We start from the raw sequence: 15,341 nt of genomic DNA, 5'->3' as shown, positions 1-15,341 counted from the left end.
AGTTGGGAGAGAGGCAACAAAAGACTGTAATAGTTATGTAATGCTAGAAAACTAAACCTGTTGGAATTTCATGCAACTAATTAGATCAATTGGCAAGAGGTCAGTAACATGATTGGATATTAAAAGATCATTCCAGGAGGAAGGGGTCTGTAAAAAGTGGAGAAATTGACTCATTTATGTCACCTGTATACAGTTCATTTCACCTACAGACAGTTCATGTCACCTGTAGACAGTTCATGTCACCTGTAGACAGTTCATGTCACCTACAGACAGTTCATTTTACCTACAGAGAGTTCATGTCACCTATAGACAGTTAATGTCACCTATAGATTGGCTGTGTGATTTCCATTATGTACATTTTTAAGGCCTAATAAACAAATGAAAATACTATAGTCTGTGTTCTTAGAAATAATAGTTATTTGATTTCTTTGCTTAATCTTTTTTTTTTGTATGATAAGACCTTCAATGCAAACACATTCTTGGGGGTCTGAAAGGCCTGGCAGTTCTAGTGTTTAAACTCCACCATTTAAAGAATAAACCATGTATAAACAAGATCCAGGACCGCTGCTGCCTTCTCTGGGCCCAAGCTCATTTAAGATTGACCGATTATCTGGAAAGTGGAAAACTGTCCTGTGGTCTGAAGAATCAAACTTTTAAATTATTTTTGGGAATAATGGACGCCGTGCCCTCCGGACTAAAGAGGAGAGGGACCATCCTGTTTGTTATCAGCGCGCAGTTCAAATGCCAGCATGGGGGTGCGTTAGTGCACATGGCATGGTTGACTTGCACATCTGTGAAGGCACCATTAATGCTAAACAATATACAGTATATAGGTTTTGGAGCAACGTATGCTGCCATCCAAACAATGTATTTTTCAGGGAAGGCTTATTTCAGCAAGACAATGCCAAACCATATATTGCACGTACTACAACAGCATGGCTCCGTAGTAAAAAAGTCAGGGTGCTAAACTGGCCTGCCTGCAGTTCAGACCTGTCACCCATTGAAAACATTTGGCGCAATTTGTAACAAAAACTATGCGCAGTTGATGCTTACAGAGTATTGTCAAAAGAAGAGGAATGTCCCAACTTTTTGCTGGCATCAAATTCCAAATGGGCATGTATTTTTCCAAAAACAATACACTTTCGCAGTTTCAACATTTGATATGTTGTTTTTGTAGTATTTTCAATTAAATAAATGTATGGGATAAATGATATGCACATCACTGCATTCTGTTTTCATTTGCATTTTACGCAGCAAACCAACTTTCTTGGTAACAGGGTTGTATATTAGTGGTAATAGTTGTAGTAGTAGCAGTAATACTTTAATATGGTAGTACTGGTAGTGGTATTTTATTATGGGACCATTACAGTAGTAGTAGTAGTAGCATTTGAACTGTCTATATTTTAGTTCTACCATTTAAACTAATTTTGAGTATTTTGTAATTGTTGTTTCACTGGCCTGAACTACAGTCAAATGTATTTTGTAAAATGATTTACATTAATTATGTATGTAGGAAATACTGCGTACTTGTTTTTCAACTAGATGTAATTGTACTAACATAGTGGAAGTAGGAGTTCCTGTAGCATTACACTCACGTATAAGGAATAACTCTAATCTGTTTCTCTCTTCTCCAGGATATGAATGACTACCCTCCAGTTTTCAGCCAGGCAGTGTACAGAGGCATGGTGGCTCCCAATGCAGTCAAGGGGACCGTTGTCACAGCTGTACACGCAGAGGACCTAGACCCCCCTGTGAGTAGATAACAATGTGACAGCCTGCTCTGCTCCGTGCTGGGTGTGATTGTCACTTTAAAACATGGCTTCTGGTCGAGTTGTAATTGCTGGTGTGGTGGCGTGATTGGCTCGGCTTTCACCCTGAGCAGGCGATTTAGGAGAGAAGAAAAAATGTGTCTGGTTCGCTTGTGGTTGTTATGTATTTTCAAATTAACGAGCATGGTTCTCAATGTTGAAATGCTCAATGGTTTATTTTAGACATGTTTGTAAGAGTTGTTGTGATGTGTTTTATCATGCTGTTATGCTATTATTGCTGTGTTATAGTGATGGGCATTTTGACTTATGAGCAGACCTATGTAACTCTGTTCAAACAGACTGCTCATTCTGAGCCCAAATGGCTCTTCATTCAAAATGCTTAAAACTTCACAAGGAAACAAGAATAATTAGCTTAGGCTACCATTATTAGGCTACCATTATAGAAGATCATGAAATGCAGCTTCAAATGCATCCATTTTGTACCTGGCCTAATTATCAGAACGCCTGCATGTGAATTTGCTTTTTTCCTTCACAAAATGTCACTGGGAAAATGAGCATGGACCCGAATGATACTTTCTCCCCTCTGCTAATTTCTGAAGTTTGGAAAACACCATCAATGGCTCAATAGCTACTTATTTGTAACTTTTCTGCAGGTAGTAGTTGTTTTGAGTAAAAAAAGAAGTGTGCCTCAGATTGCATCACCCCAGTCATTGGCTCATTTGTGGCTTTCATTTTAATTATTTGGTGCTGGTGGGTTGTTACCCACATACCTTGCCTAAAATATATTATAGCTTGTTGGTTATTCATGAGCGGTTGGTATGTTGTCCTATATCCTATAGCTATTGGTGCACCTGCAGGCAGATATAATCTGATTTGTCCATCTCACAGGAGCATATTCTAAAGGCTTACTGTTTTTGTGATTTCATTGCCCTGTGGCCTGATGTCCCAGGGCGTGGAGAATCAACAGTGCCTCTGCATCCTAAATATACAGGAGCTCCTAAATACACAACATTATTATTACATGAAATGTTTATAAATGCTTGACTTTTACAAATCACTTATCACAAATCACTAAGAGGTTAATTCCTAAAGGTCTTGCAGGGTAAATAAAACAGAGCAAGAATGTATTCATGAATGATAACCGTCAGTGAATATTCAGTGGGATTGATGTAAGGCATTTCACAACACTATAGATTATGCCATAGATTATCTACTATCTAGAGATTAACATAAAATCTTCTTTCTCTCAGGTAAATGTATTCTTAAAGGGAAAGTTCACATACAATCCACAAATTCCCAAATTATTCCATACATTATGTGGATTTGGGCTTCTCTCTCTCTCTCTCTCTTTCCCTCTTTCTCTCACTCACTCCATTTCTCTGTCTCACTCACTCTGCAGTCTAAAACTCCCTAGTTGAAAAAAGGGTCATGTGACATATTTTTGTAAACAGCTTCCTTATGGTTTGGTGTCAATAAGCAAATTAGACAAACTTTGTTTTACCAAAAGCACAATAATTTTTTTTAGCTAACCTAAATTCAAAGTGCTTGATTGTGATGACAAATGTTAGTAGTAGCTAATTACTTACCTTATCCACTGATTGCCAAATGTAGTAAGAAATGTAGCTAAAAACCAGTGGTCATACTAGGTGGTAGCTTGACATATGACTGCCATTTAAATTCAGTTTCAGTTCAGTTTCAAGGTTTTTTTTGTCAAATGAACTGAACAACACAGTGTCATCCTGCACAATGATATTCTTGTGACATGGACCCAATAGTTTTGTAGTGAGTGAAGAATAATATACAGTGGGGAGAACAAGTATTTGATACACTGCCGATGTTGCAGGTTTTCCTACTTACAAAGCATGTAGAGGTCTGTAATTTAATCATAGATACACTTCAACTGTGAGAGACGGAATCTAAAACAAAAATCCAGAAAACCACATCGTATAATTACCATTTTATTGCATGACATAAGTATTTCATCACCTACCAACAAGTAAGAATTCTGTCTCTTACAGACTTGTTAGTTTTTCTTTAAGAAGCCCTCCTGTTCTCCACACATTACCTGTATTAACTGCACCAGTTTGAACTTGTTACCTGTATAAAAGACACCTGTCTACACACTCAATCAAACAGACTCCAACCTCTCCACAATGGCCAAGACCAGAGAGCTGTGTAAGAACCTCAGGGATAAAATTGTAGACCTGCACAATGTTGGGATGGGCTACAGGACAATAGGCAAGCAGTTTGGTGAGAAGGCAACAACTGTTGGCGCAATTATTAGAAAATGGAAGAAGTTCAAGATGACGGTCAATCTCCCTCGGTCTGGGGCTCCATGAAAGATCTCACCTCGTGGGGCATCAGTGATCACGAGGAACGTGAGGAATCAGCCCAGACCGGCAGGACCTGGTCAATGACCTGAAGAGAGCTGGGACCACAGTCTCAAAGAAAACCATTAGGTCATGAGGTCTGATGAGACAAAACCCAATAGACCTGAACCCAATAGAAAATCTTTGGGTTTATTATTACAAATATTAAGTTCTGCTTTTAAATTAATTACTTAAAAATCATGTGATTTTCTGGATTTTTGTTTTAGAGTCTGTCATTTACAGTTGAAGACTACCTATGATAAAAATTACAGGCTTCTACATGCTTTGAAAGTGGAAAACCTGCAAAATCGGCAGTGTTTTCTAATAAAAAATCTAATAAAATAAAGCAAAAATATACATAACACCATACACTAGCTGCAGCTTAAAAAAATAGTTCTGTAAACTAGCAGCAATCTGGGTAGTGTTATTAAACATTTCGATATGACAAGTATGGCAGTAATATACATAACAGTGCAAACTAGAATTATTGAATATTACAGATACATATAAGTGTAATAAGCTTATGACCTGTGGCATAGCACACTACAATTACATTGTGAGAATTTAAGAAGAAGAATTTAGACACAGCAAAAATATAGCAAGTGAATAAATAAATAATATACATTACACTGTACATACACTGTACAATGCAATTTAAAAAGAGTACTGTAAACTAGCAGCAATATTGGTAGTAGTATTATATATTATAGATATGGCAAGTATGGCTGTAATTTACATTAATCTAAACTAGCATACATATTTGAAAGAGTAGGATGGGGAGTATGAACAGTATGATAGAAGTATTGAGTATTATAGATACAGTTGTGCTCACAAGTTTGCATACCCTGGCAGAAACTGGGAAATGTTGGCATTGATTTTGAAAATATGACTGATCTTGCAAGAAAAACAGTCTTTTATTTAAGGATAGTGATCATATGAAGCCATTCATTATCACATAGTTATTTGGCTCCTTTTTAAATCATAATGATAACAGAAATCACCCAAATGGCCCTGATCAAAAGTTTACATACCCTTGAATGTTTGGCAATTAAAGGTGAATTTCCCACACCTGTGGCTTTTTAAATTGGAATGAGTGTCTGTGTATAAATAGTCAATGAGTTTGTTAGCTCTCACATGGATGCGCTGAGCAGGCTAGATACTGACCCATGTGGAGCAGAGAAGAACCGCCAAAAGACCTGCGTAACAAGGTAATAGAACTTTATAAAGATGGAATAGGATATATCCAAATCCAAAGATATCCAAAGCCTTGCCAGTCAGTAATGGTCAATCACTTTTTAAGAAGTGGAAAATTCAGGGATTTCTTGATACCAAGCCAAGGTCAGGTAGATCAAGAAAGATTTCACCCAAAACTGCCAGAAGAATTGTTTGGGATACAAAGGATCCCCCACAGGTAACCTCAGGAGAAATACAGGCTGCTCTGGATAAAGATGGTGTGGTTGTTTCAAGGAGCACAAAACGACAATACTTAAACAAAAATGAGCTGCATGGTCGAGTTGCCAGAAAGAAGCCTTTACTGCACCAATGCCACAGAAAAGGCCAGTTACAATATGCCCGACAACACCTTGACACGCCTCACAGCTTCTGGCACACTATAATTTGGAGTGACGAGACCAAAATACAGCTTTATGGTCACAACCATAAGCGCTATGTTTGGAGAATGGTTAACAAGGCCTATAGTGAACAGAATACCATCCACACTGTGAAGCATGGTGTTGGCTCACTGATGTTTTGGGGTGTGTGAGCTCTAAAGGCATGGGGAATCTTGTGAAAATTGGTGACAAGATGAATGCAGCATGTAATCAGAAAGTACTGGCAGACAATTTTTATTCTTCTGCACGAAAGCTGCGCATGGGACCATCTTGGACTTTCTAGCTTGACACCCTAAGCACAAGGCCAAGGTGACCCTGCAGTGGTTACAGCAGAAAAAGGTGAAGGTTCTGGAGTGGCCATCACAGTCTCCTGACCTTAATATCATCGAGCCACTCTGGGGAGATCTCAAATGTGCGGTTCATGCAAGACGACCAAAGACTTTGCATGACCTGGAGGCATTTTGCCAAGATGAATGGGCAGCTATACCACCTGCAAGAATTCAAAGCATCATAGACAACTATTACAAAAGACTGCACACTGTCATTGATGCTAAAGGGGGCAATACACAGTATTAAGAACTAAGGGTATGCAAACCTTTGAACAGGGGTCAGTTAATTTTTTTTCTCTGTTGCCATTTTTTGTTTTATTATTGTGCCATTCTGTTATAACCTACTGTTGAATGTGAATCCCATAGGAAATTAAAGATGTGTTTTGCCTGCTCACTCGTGTTTTCTTTACAAATGGTACAAATATTACCAATTCTCCAGGGGTATGCAAACTTTTGAGCACAACTGTACATATGAACATCCAAAGGAATATTCTAATGCCCATTAAAAGTACCTGAAAGGACATCTGGAAGGTTTGAGTGTGATCAGTATGATATGTTCCGACTGAGATAATACCACCCATAAACATTCCTGGGTCCTCTGATCATTTGGTTTTGCACTGTCCTCTTTGATATGATGTGCAGATTCATATAAACTTCCAGGTTGTGTTTTTGAAAGCTACCATTTTTAGCTTGTACCTGTTTTCATCCACAGTGGGTCACTATCTTCTGGCACATGACAGATTAGAGTGTAGGGAAGTCATATTATTTGGAATTGCGCAACCACACATCCATGCTTTTTCTTTCATACCAGTTCAGCTTGTTTTAAACATATGTCTGGTTCATTAGGTCCCAAGGGCTTTATTTCAACCATTCAAGTTGTGTTTCTCAAAGTTCTACTGCATTGTTTGTGGCGGTCACCATGATAACAGTGACTTCTGATTATTTTATTAGAAGTTAATTCTAACTTGCTGTCGGCATTTGTGGAGCACCTGATATTGAGACCCAAATGTAAATTTCAGCGCCCCAAAGTGGGGTGAGTGATGAAGACTATTGGAGTGGTGCTGATTTTAACATTGAACTGTGTTTATTTTAGTCATCTAAAGAACAATTCATGCAAATTTACCTTTGGCTAGTCGTCCACTACTCTTCTTATTGAGGCCAAAGCAGAAGCAGGACCCTTATTTCAGCACATCAAAAGGAACTAATACAGATGTCTACAGTCGTGGTAACTGTGCTCCAATCCTTTCCACCTGGACTTTGCTGCCTACAAAAAATGCCTGCCAAAATTAAACCGGAAATGCAGCTGTGACATTCAGCACCACTTGGCAAATTGTGGGTTTTAGATGAACGTCCAGTTTATACGATTTTTTTGAATTACAACAGTTTACAACAGTTGGTAGATATATGTGAGAGGAGGACAAACGGGAGAGGAGGAGAATACAGGGCATGGAGGTAAAAGGGAGCAGATAGAAGATAGACTAGATGGCACCAGAGGAGGCCCCCTGGAGACACCTCGGCCAGCAGACTTGGCAGGTGGAGCTGAGCCCCTACGATATCACTCTGCATGCCTGGGAGGCCCCGGTTGGACTGGGGCCAACAGCACCCTACGCTACATCCCTCCCCTCCCTCAGATGTATGTAAAGCATTTCCGAGATGACAGGAGAGGCAAGTTCTCAAGCTGAGCTATGAGATGAATCACTGGGAGGGACGGGGAGGGAGATGGAGATGCCAAAGAGCCTTCCTGGCAACTTGCCTGACTGGAGCCTCAAAGCAGGCCAGCCACTCCTGCCAGAGTTACTCACACACACACACACGCGCGCGCGCGCGCCCACACACAGGACTCACTGATCATACATTCAGACGAGGAGACCTCCCTCCCCTCAGGTAATCTCACTTTCATTTTTTTTTTCTCTTTCAGTCTACGCCCACTTCCTTTCCAGCTCCATCGCTTTCTCTTTTCATCCTCTCTCACTCACTTCCTCTCAAAATATCTTTCCACCTTTTTTTTTCTCTCTCTCTCTCTTCCATGTTCTCATGCAGGTATGCTATGGTAATGGGGGTTGTGAGAATGCTGGTGGACATGGTAGATGTCACTGTCATTGTGCCCTCCACTGTCCTTAGCATACAAGACAGTGGTCAGTAAGAGGCTATATATGATATGTTCAAGTTGGCCTTCAAAGAAATATTACTTTTTTAAACTCCACTCAGATATGAATCTTTGAATCACATACCTGTTAATTTTTTTCTTTCCGCTGTTCAATATTCACTTAGGGAGACATGTTTGGTGTAATAGTAGAGAAGCGCAGTTGTTAATGAGGGGAGGGTAATTTAATCACACTCTGTTGGGCTTCTGCTATCAAAAGTTCAATTACGCCTCTCATTCCCCATCTTGTCTAATAATGTTTTAAATGTGATACGCAATTAACACAATCCTATAAACAAGCTTCACAATCAGCATTCATTATACTGGCATTATATCCCACCCGGTAGCACTTTAGTTCACAGTGCTTAAATAAGATGTTGGCTACCAGGAAAGTTTCAGGAAACAAACTAAGAGAGCAACAACCAGGTTACAACTAACTATTCATTAATAGTTTGTAGCGCCTTAAACAAGAAGGTAACTTCTGATTATTTTTCTCTTAATACGCATTGAATTTGGCTCTAACCCCGTTTCCAAAACAATCGGGATGCTGTGTGGAATGCAATTAATAACAGAATGCAATAATGTGCAAATAATGTATCCCTATATTCAATTGAAAAGAGTACAAAGACCTTTTTGAAACATGTTGCTGGCAACAAATTCAAAGTGGGAATATATTTTTTGCGAAACAAAATGTCTCAGTTTCAACATTTGATATGTTGTCTTTGATATGTTGTCAATTTGTTTTATTGAATATAGGATTAAAGGTGTCACGGTGTTGTAGAGGCAGAACGCGAGGAGCAGAGCATTCATCAAACATTCCTTTATTATTCCCATAACTCACTTTGGACCAAGAACAAAACATTAAAGACGAGTAACACACATGAACTGAAGCAATCATCAAACAATGACCAACAAACCAGAAGGCAAACCAGGCTAGGGGTAACTTAAATACGGTCCCCAATTTGAGCGGGACAGCTGCCTCTAATTAGGGCCTATCAGAATGGCTGCCCAAAAATGCCTAGAGGCACCTCTGCGGTCAGGCCCTGACTGTGACCCCCAGGCACATAGAGATGCCTAGAGGACCCCAGCCAGGATCTGAAATTGTACGAAACTTTTTGGGGAACAGGGTTGTATTTCAAGTGTAGTTCCTCCACAGTGAGAGTGGTTTTCTGAAGCAAATCTGTCCCTCTGGTTTCCATGCAGTTCCAACGTACCTGTGAGGGCTTAGTACTGTGTTCTAAAGCAAACATACTGAGTAGTTTTTTTGTACCTACAAGTACATGGCACTGTATCATAAAGTCAAACTCTTTTGCCCTCTTACATAGTAAATTCACAGTTGTAGTAATAGTAAAGGATAGAGATTGTAAGTGACAGGGAAACATACAGACACAGCTTTAGAATACAGTGCCAAGCCCTTGTAGGTTCACTGAAACCACATTGGAAGTTACACAGTAGCCCTTTTTGCAGATCCACCCTTTAGTTTTTTACTATAATGCCTTTAAAACCTGTTTCAGCAAATAAACCAGCTAATTTACATTTTCAGGTGAGGTAAACTGGAGTTGGAGTGATCAAGTATGGAAACAATATGATTTTAAGATAAGTTTGATTTAACGAAAACAAGACTTACAGCTTTGAATACACTGTAAAAGCACTCAAACTGTGGTGAAGCTAATGGTTAAAATGACTGAATCATTGTAAACACCTACCCAAATGGTAGGCTTCTAAGATGTGGCCCACATACTACTAATTATAATTTTGTTTCTCTACCAAAGTTCCAAGTTCATTATTGAAAGTTCTTCGATAAAACCCTTTTTCAGGCAAGGAATGCTGCTACGGTAACATGTCGATAACAACAACTGATAACCTTTTAAGACAATTAAAAAAGTGAAGCGTTTGTAACCTTTCAGACAGGAGTATTCTGCTCCAGCACAGAATATTCATTATTGTCTCCCCGACAACCATAAACGTTCCAGATTGATCTGCTACGAGATGGATTTGTTTTCTTGGGTAATGGTAGGGTAGCAGGATGCATTTATATCTACCAAATAGTGTGTTGTTAAGTCATTGAATAGATCAACCTAGTACTTTTTAAGGAAGTGTGCTTAGTGCCCTGGCAGCAGGCAGGTAGGCTGCACTAATGTAGCTCAAGTTATTTTTATTGACATTTCTGTTCGTGTTGTGATGGAAATGAGTCCTGCTTCAAACATGGCATTTCTGGTTGTGTAAGGATGGACATTAGTCCTGCTTCAGACATGGCATTTCTGGTTGTGAAGGGATGGACATTAGTCCTGCTTCAGACATGGCATTTCTGGTTGTGTAGGGATGGACATTAGTCCTGCTTCAGACATGGCATTTCTGGTTGTGTAGGGATGGACATTAGTCGTGCTTCAGACATGACATTTCTGGTTGTGTGGTGATGGACATTGTGCTGCTTCAGACATGACATTTCTGGTTGTGTGGTGATGGACATTGTGCTGCTTTAGACATGGCATTTCTGACTAAAGAAATGTTGGTTCAGTGCCGCACCAAATCTCCACATTTTGTGTCTACATTTAAAATCAGGAGTGTGACAAAGATAAACAACTTTGCTGGAATCAAAGCCCTTCTGAGCCACCACAGTCTGAAAAGGGTATCTTTTTACCAGAATGGGCATGATCCTGTAGGAACCTGTCACGCTTCGATTTGAATCATGTGCCTCACCCCCTCTCCAGTAGATGGTGGATCAGTCAGAGATTCCTCTCAGAGCTCTCCACTTCTACTTTCTTCCCGTTCTACCCCACCTTAATTCCTTACCCCATGCCATATTCACCCCAGCATGGTTCTCCAACTAGGGTTACTCTCCCTGTGGTAGCTGAGAAAGCTGAAGGAAAATCGGTAGTGTAGCTTTTTCTCTATTAACATAAGGGAAAGCACTGCAAGTCTGTTCATGACTGGCTATTGACTGGGAGGACTAATCTTCTGTTTGTTAAAGGGCTGAAACGTCAATCTGGAAATGTGTCTGGTCTTTGCTGCCAGCTAAGCCTCTGGGTGGGCCGGGTTCTTTGTCGTTCTCAACATCTCAGGATTATTTTAGTCTCCTTTCACATACTCAGTTTTTCTTAAATTATTTGTTTACTTTATTTTCACCCCTCTTCTGTCCCCATTTGTATTTTTGATTTTTATTTTCCGTTTGTTTATACGGAGAAATGAAGCTGAGACTGAGGTCCGTTTTACAGTTCAGCTCTGTACTACAGCAATAATAAAAACACAGATATGAAAGACACCCATTAAGAAAAACAAACGCAGTGAACAATAGAAATGTAATTTACCAAACATTTTAATTACCTGATGAGCAACAGAACCTCTAGTGTAAGCATCCCTATGAAGCCTACTTCCACTTTTGGATTCAAATCAAAAAGAGAAAAAATATATTTTGTGATATTTAATGCCTATCCAAAAATATCCATTGCTTATTTACCAAATAAGCAATGGATGTCCAAACAGCCTTCAATACCTTACACAGATAGGCCTACTTTACATTATACTGAAAGCATGTTTTCTTTTTAGATGTGATCCTTAAATACAGTTTGTGCTTGGGGCGAAATAAGTAATTGGCCGCATTTATGTAAATATTTTAAAAAATAATGATTAATTACCACAAAATATGTGAACTGTGGCGGAGGCTACACCTGTTGAAAGTTGTGTACGACCCAAGTGGTTTAAAGTATGGGAGAAGTTTACATTGATGACTTGTCAATTAAGGGTGTCATGGTGCAAAAGGTACAAGAAGGTTTTCGTCAATGTCGCCTGGGTACATGCATCAGCATTTGTAAATTAGCGACGGTTGGGGACGGTTCAGCGGTACTATCACAAGTGGTCTAAGGCTCTCCGTCATGGAACCAAGCTGACCACCGTGGTCCTGGTTCAAGCTCTGGCTCTGCCGCTAGCTGACAGGTGCCTGTGAAGTCCCGTGGGTGATTCAAACTGGCCAGCATCGCCCCGGACGGGGAGGCGTCATCAGCAGGGATTTATTGGTCTCATTGTGCTCTTGCTATCCCCCGAGGTGGCTCGGGGACCTGCAAAGCCAAATGAGGTTGTCATGTGAGTGATGGATAGAGAGTTTTCTGAAATAGCGGTGAGCTTTGGCTCTGTGTCCAACTGCGGTATTAGTGCAGGGAAAATATTATCATTAATATAACCATATGGAGGAAATTCTGTGAAACTGTCCCAGAATGTTACATGGTGAAATGCAATAAATAAGGTGATGTAAAATGAGATGGGAAAAAGCATGGTTTCAGGTTGTGTTTGAGTCACGTCGGAGGATGTGTCAGATTTCACCGTGCTTGATTCCAGGCTGGTGATGTCTCAGCTGACACAGTAATGGCCAGACAACTAAATGAAGGCACTAAGTAGGGAATACTGTGCCATTGGAACCCAGGAGGATTAAGCTGTATGGTCATAAGCTTGATCCTCATCTCGGGAATTTATGTATTTTCTCCCAGTGCTTCAATAATATATCAGTGAATCATTGATTGGGCAGATTTCACAGTAAGCCCCCCTGAATCTGGGGCCATTTGCTCTGACATTTATGCTGTTGGAAGACGGATTTGTTTAAGACTTCACTGCTGCTTCCACACTTCACCTTCCCAAATGATCCAGATACCCTGCGAGTTACCAGCTTCTGCCTCTTTGTATGCCTTCCTGCCTGATAAGGCAACACATGTTCGGGAAAATGAGAAAAACACAATTAGTCTCTGAGCCTTCTGGGGAAACGTCAGAAAATTAAATGATGTCTGAAGTGGCGAGAAAATGTACTGTCGGTCAAATGCATTAACCACAAAGCCTCTGATTGTCAACGTATGCATTCTTCATTCCACCACGATCCAAGATCCCGGGTAATGACAAGGGGGACTTTTATTAAGTTAACAGAAGGTGTGTGTGTCTTCCTTCACAGGGCACTCCTGCCAGCCACGTGCGTTACAGACTGGAACTGGAAGAGGACCCTTACAGCACCCGCATCTTTGACGTGGATCAGGTGACAGGAAGTGTCATTACTCGCGTCAACCTCAATGAAGAGCCAAATCTAGTGTTCAGTGTAAGTTCATACACGCCTATGAATTTTCTGACCACTACTACAGAATACTGTCAAGAGGTTGATCTGACCACTACTACAGTATACTGTCAAGAGGTTGATATTACTTCTACTACAGTACACTGTCATGAGGTTGATATGACTACAACTACAGTATACTGTCAAGAAGTTGATATTACTTCTACTACAGTATACTGTCAAGAGGTTGATCTGACTACTACTACAGTATACTGTCATAAGGTTGATCTGACTACTACTACAGTATACTGTCAAGAGGTTGATCTCACTACTACTACAATATACTGTAATAAGGTTGATCTGACTACTACTACAGTATACTGTCAAGAGGTTGATCTCACTACTACTACAATATACTGTAATAAGGTTGATCTGACTACTACTACAGTATACTGTCAAGAGGATGATCTGACTACTACTACAGTATACTGTCAAGAGGTTGATCTGACTACTATTTCAGTATATAATCAAATGTGGAAAGTCCAAGGGAGTGAATACTTTTGAGAGTTTCTGTTTATGGGTCCGTGTAAAACCCTTCTTGCCTTCCAAAGAATAATCACAGAACTCTTTCTTCAACCCAAAAAAGTTCCTAGGGTGTTAAGACAAGCACTCTGCCTGACAAATAACTCTTACCGGCAAAAAACTTCTGGTAGGCTTCTTTGTAGATGCCTATTGCTCCTCACAGAACTCCTTTCAAACGTTTTTTTTTTTCTATGAGTTGAAAGTGACTCAAGTCATCAGCTGGGTAGAAATTTTCCAGAAGATGTGTCTTTTCAAACATGAAAGACCTAAGGGGTGTCCTTAACGGGAACATTATTGAGTGGAAGAATTGAGTGACACCCCATGTTCCACTTTCCCTGTTCCATTTATCAAACGGATTTTATTTTCCCTCTGCAGCTGATCATTGTAGCCTATGATGACGGGGAGCCGGTCAAAATCAACAAGACTCTGGTGGTTGTCACTGTCCTGCAACCTTCCATCATACCAGTCTTCACCCAGGATGAATACAGGTACAGTTCATGGACTGGACTGCCTTGCTTCTAAGCATGTCCACTATTAGACAGTTTTGTGTGAAATTGGTTTGATGCACCATACCTTTGGTCAAGAAAGAATCAACCGATCTGAGACAGGGTACTTAATATTATGCATATTATTTGACAGTATGTGGTCTGAAATGCCCCACCTTTGGGTATTTTTCTGGGAGCTTTTCTTTGAGATTTGCTTAGCCATGAAACACTAATATTCATGGTGTTCAAATATCAGGGCATGTCAGGCATTGAAATGTCACACAATGTACTTCAGGACTGTGCTTTTATGAGGTCATACATGGAGCAGAGGTTTTGAACACGGATAAATGCTTAATGTATCTGTGGAAATCTCAAGGTTTTTAAGAAAACGATTAAGTGTGGATATATTTATAGAGAGTTTAAGGCGATATGTGTAAACCGTCAGGGATGCTTTTATTGCCAGTGTTTGTATGAATAGGTGTCATACCTCATAGCTATGTGTGTGTAGATTGTACTTTACTTCTGCACAGTGTTGTTGCCTCACAGGCTAAAAAGTGCACTTAATCTGCATACATTATAGCTCTTTATTAAATTAACTATTGTACATACATGTATGTGACATAAGAGGCTAATTTATTTAGCCCTTCTGTAATTGACTCTTGATGGATAGGCATCCTGGTAAGCAGGCTTACTGAATTGCTATTATTGATTTTCATAATGAAAAGCAAGCAAGTTAGCGATGTCATCCAAAAGTCTCTTGAGAAAAACAAAGATTTTTCACCCCCACCACATCATTATTGGATACCCTTAAGTCCATTTAAAATATCTTAAAAGGTTTTATTTTCAATGCACAAATCATGTACGTCTGTGTCATAATCTAATGGACAATAAAAAAACAAAAAGTGTATCCACAAAAAAAACAAAAACAAACAAAGGATGCAGGTTTTTGTATTAATGCCAAGTTCTACACTGCAGTGAAAGGCTGCTGGTGACAATGCGTCTCTAGCAGGTGTGGGAATAACAAT

The 15,341-nt window shown here is 39.8% G+C and overlaps 1 protein-coding gene across 8 annotated transcripts in view; it reads left to right on the top strand.

Moving 5' to 3' along the window:
* pcdh15b (protocadherin-related 15b) overlaps positions 1-15,341 on the top strand; it is a 214,139-nt gene that overhangs the window by 137,881 nt on the left and 60,917 nt on the right. For all 8 annotated transcript variants that reach the window (XR_004575762.1, XM_020046964.2, XM_020046963.2 and 5 more), the window contains 3 exons: positions 1,635-1,751; positions 13,154-13,294; positions 14,207-14,319. Coding sequence is in view for 7 of the 8 variants with exons in the window: in XM_020046964.2 (XP_019902523.2) it covers positions 1,635-1,751; positions 13,154-13,294; positions 14,207-14,319 (371 nt within the window). In the remaining variant the exon portion in view is untranslated. The remainder of the gene's footprint in view (positions 1-1,634; positions 1,752-13,153; positions 13,295-14,206; positions 14,320-15,341) is intronic.

This window comes from Esox lucius, chromosome 5 (genome assembly GCF_011004845.1).
Source record: "Esox lucius isolate fEsoLuc1 chromosome 5, fEsoLuc1.pri, whole genome shotgun sequence".
NCBI classification, from domain to species: domain Eukaryota; kingdom Metazoa; phylum Chordata; class Actinopteri; order Esociformes; family Esocidae; genus Esox; species Esox lucius.
This window is presented reverse-complemented; position numbering and strand designations above follow the sequence as displayed.